Raw genomic sequence first — 2939 nt, 5'->3', positions numbered from 1 at the left:
GGTAAGCAGGGATTGTCTAAGTTGTTCATAGGTATAGGTGCGGCTTCGAAGACGACGCCATAGATGTCATCGGCACCTTCTTTCGGTAGCAAATGATCTGTCGTGGATGGAGAAGGTGCCCTCCGCTAAATTCAGGTGTTCCGCTACAAGCTGGATTATGTAATAGTGTAAACTGGTAGCAGCAATACACTTGAAAACGGTTACTGACAAAGATCTTTGATTTGCTTCGAGCTAAACAGATGGTTATTTGATTTACATAGGTTAGCATTAATTTTCGGAATGAATCTTACCTTGACCACAAACAGGCTCACAAAAAGCATTCTAAATTTCACTTAGCTGAGTCACGCCAATTCCTTGGAACCACTTTCTACTACTAGTCTTATCGCTTCCGACACTTTCGTTTTTAATATCGAAGGCAAATGCGTTTCATTTTTCCTTTTAGCTACACGAGCTGAAGTTTAGCCGTCCAATCACGCGACTAGCGGTGGCACCAACCCCTCAGCCAATCGTCTTGTAGAGCGCATAGCATCGGACAAAACTACTCCTTCCAAATGTCCTGAGCTGTCGCATGCGGATCCTATTCCAATGCACCATCAGGAGGACGCAAAATATTAAATTGTCGAACAAACAGCAATCCTGACGTCAACTCTGCATTTAAAATACTTGAAAGTAAAGTAGTAGTGGCGATGTAAGTGTCACCCAGTGATGGCGATAACAGTCATTTAAATAATGGTAACAAATAAAGGGGGAAATTCAGACAAGAACGTGCATTAATTGGTGCCGGTAGTTTACATCTTAGTCAATTTTTCGTGATAGAAAGCATTATCTACCTTTTTGAGGAAACAGTTTCGAACATTTGCTAATAAGAGTGAGGCAAGTTCGTCCAGGAAGCGATGCATTTAACCTCTCGTATAAACTCCATGCCAGTGGATGGCAAGCATTAAAGGCAACACAGTACCGTACTATCTAACAGGCAATGGGAGAGTAGGATTTGCATAGTATTAAAGCTGACACAAGTTGGCCTACAAGTCAATATCAAGCAAAGCAAGTAGACTGAAAAGGAAATGGGATTCGGGAGTTGGCCAAGCCCGTATGCGTTGAAGTTGGTAACTGTGGATGAGAATAAGCACAGCTCAAAATAGATGAAGCCCGTGTGCTTGGCCGTCTGTAGTGGTGCTTAGCTGAGACACCATGTGCGTGGTCGTCCGTGGTGGTGCCACAGTGTGGCCAGTCGTGGGGTTGGATGTCTCTGTGGTAGACAGGAACCACGACTGCGTTTGTGCTTGCACTGTAGTTTGTGAAGAAGTCGCCAACTTCCTTAGAATTTGAATAGCTAGCTGGCTGCGTGCATGCTCGTTGCTTGTACTTTTCCTCTTCTAAAGCGAAATAAATGCTATTAATTCGAATCGATTTGAGCATTTACTAACTGAGCGTCTAAGCATCGCATTTGGTAGGGCTGTTCATGCAAACGGAGCAGCAGCAGCAGCGGTAAGCTAGAGATCCTATCAGAATCAGGTTGCAGGTCATTGAACACATTCCACAGCTTCTTTCACCTTCCGTCAATTAACTTTTCGAATTTACAGATGACAAGGCTGCCACCAACACGCCCTAGTGTTCACTCGTTAGGACGAGGAGCAAAGCAATGCTACATCAAGCATATGCAGTTGATTGCATGAAAGCACTAGTAAAGGGGTCGATTACGCATTTCCGGTCACATAAAACCATATCTACCGGTGAACAATATTTAACACAGCATTGAAGCAGCTACCCGTTTTAAGCAGACGCCAGGTTCTTGTAGCTCTGAAAGTCCTTCGAAAGCCAAGCGTCTCCGTTCCCCAACAGCAAGCCATTAACAGATTCTACTTTCGACGAAAGCAGGTCAAGTGCAAATGCAGTAGAGTCCTGTCAAATGACTACATTCGGTTATTGCCCAAGCTGAACATAGATATACTTGTCAAGTGCAGAACACGATTTTCAAATCTTGGCTGCACAATATTCCATATATGCAGATTACCGAGGCTAGGTAGAAGTATTAGAAACAGACTTTATTCTTTTTATTCGCCCGTCCCCTTCACAAAACGTTTTTGATGAAAAACTGCTTCATTGAGCACGACAAGTTCAAAATGTAATTATCGAAACACCACTTTGCCCAACGGGCGGCATTGAGAAGATTTGACCTGCTAATGTAGTCATACACAAAATTTTATATTTAAGAAGAGGTTTTTTTTAAAATTTAAAAGCAGCTTTTACTAAAGAAGCACATTTTGACGGCATAAGCAGTACAATTTAGTACAAAAAATATAACAGAATAGTGTTAGGATTTTCTATCATTTGCAATATGATATTACATTATATGTAATGTTGCATTATTTATGTTCCCATGTCATCTTTGTTAGCAGAATTTTTCATGAATATAAGTGACATCGTACTCCGATTGGTTATTGAATTCCAAACCACAAGTTGGAACTTCAGTGATCGGTGTTGTGTTGACCTTCTCTAAGTGTAGCGCAAAGTAGTGATTTTTCCCTTGTTCTTGTTTGTAGTCGCATCAGAAGCATTCAGTGTGAAGGAAACAACAATCGCTTGGCTACTGATTTTTGAGGCACCTCATCTCTTTGCAATTTATATTATTCACCTGATAGAAAATTGAAGGCTCTACTGCACTAACCGCATAAATGGCTTTTCCTAGGAGGAATTTTCCATGACGTCTACATAAATGTGCGCTTCGGTAAATGCGATGACTTGATGCCCAGTCGTGATAAATTTGTAGGAGTAGCTGAAAATACTTAATAACTGCATACTTAGCATGCTTCCCTGCATTCTAATATTTTCAGTTTATCCTATACACATTTGTGCGATGTCGGGATTTGCCTGTTTGTGTGTTTTAACGGCCGTCTGCGAGTTGATGCCAAGAAGTTTATTGCTGGTCTAAGGCAAGT

The 2939-nt window shown here is 41.6% G+C and overlaps 1 protein-coding gene across 1 annotated transcript; it reads left to right on the top strand. All coding sequences in view use genetic code 11, as the record gives it.

Annotated features, from left to right (window-relative positions):
* Window positions 1-1191: 1191 nt before the first annotated feature.
* On the top strand, window positions 1192-1333 carry EGR_11035 (hypothetical protein; the record flags this gene model as incomplete). Its single annotated transcript, XM_024500284.1, has 2 exons — window positions 1192-1254; window positions 1295-1333. The coding sequence occupies 2 exons, from the start codon at window positions 1192-1194 to the stop codon at window positions 1331-1333; spliced, it is 102 nt and encodes a 33-aa protein (XP_024345303.1).
* Window positions 1334-2939: the final 1606 nt, after the last annotated feature.

The sequence above is a fragment of the Echinococcus granulosus genome (assembly GCF_000524195.1).
Source record: "Echinococcus granulosus chromosome Unknown EG_S00338, whole genome shotgun sequence".
NCBI classification, from domain to species: domain Eukaryota; kingdom Metazoa; phylum Platyhelminthes; class Cestoda; order Cyclophyllidea; family Taeniidae; genus Echinococcus; species Echinococcus granulosus.
This window is presented reverse-complemented; position numbering and strand designations above follow the sequence as displayed.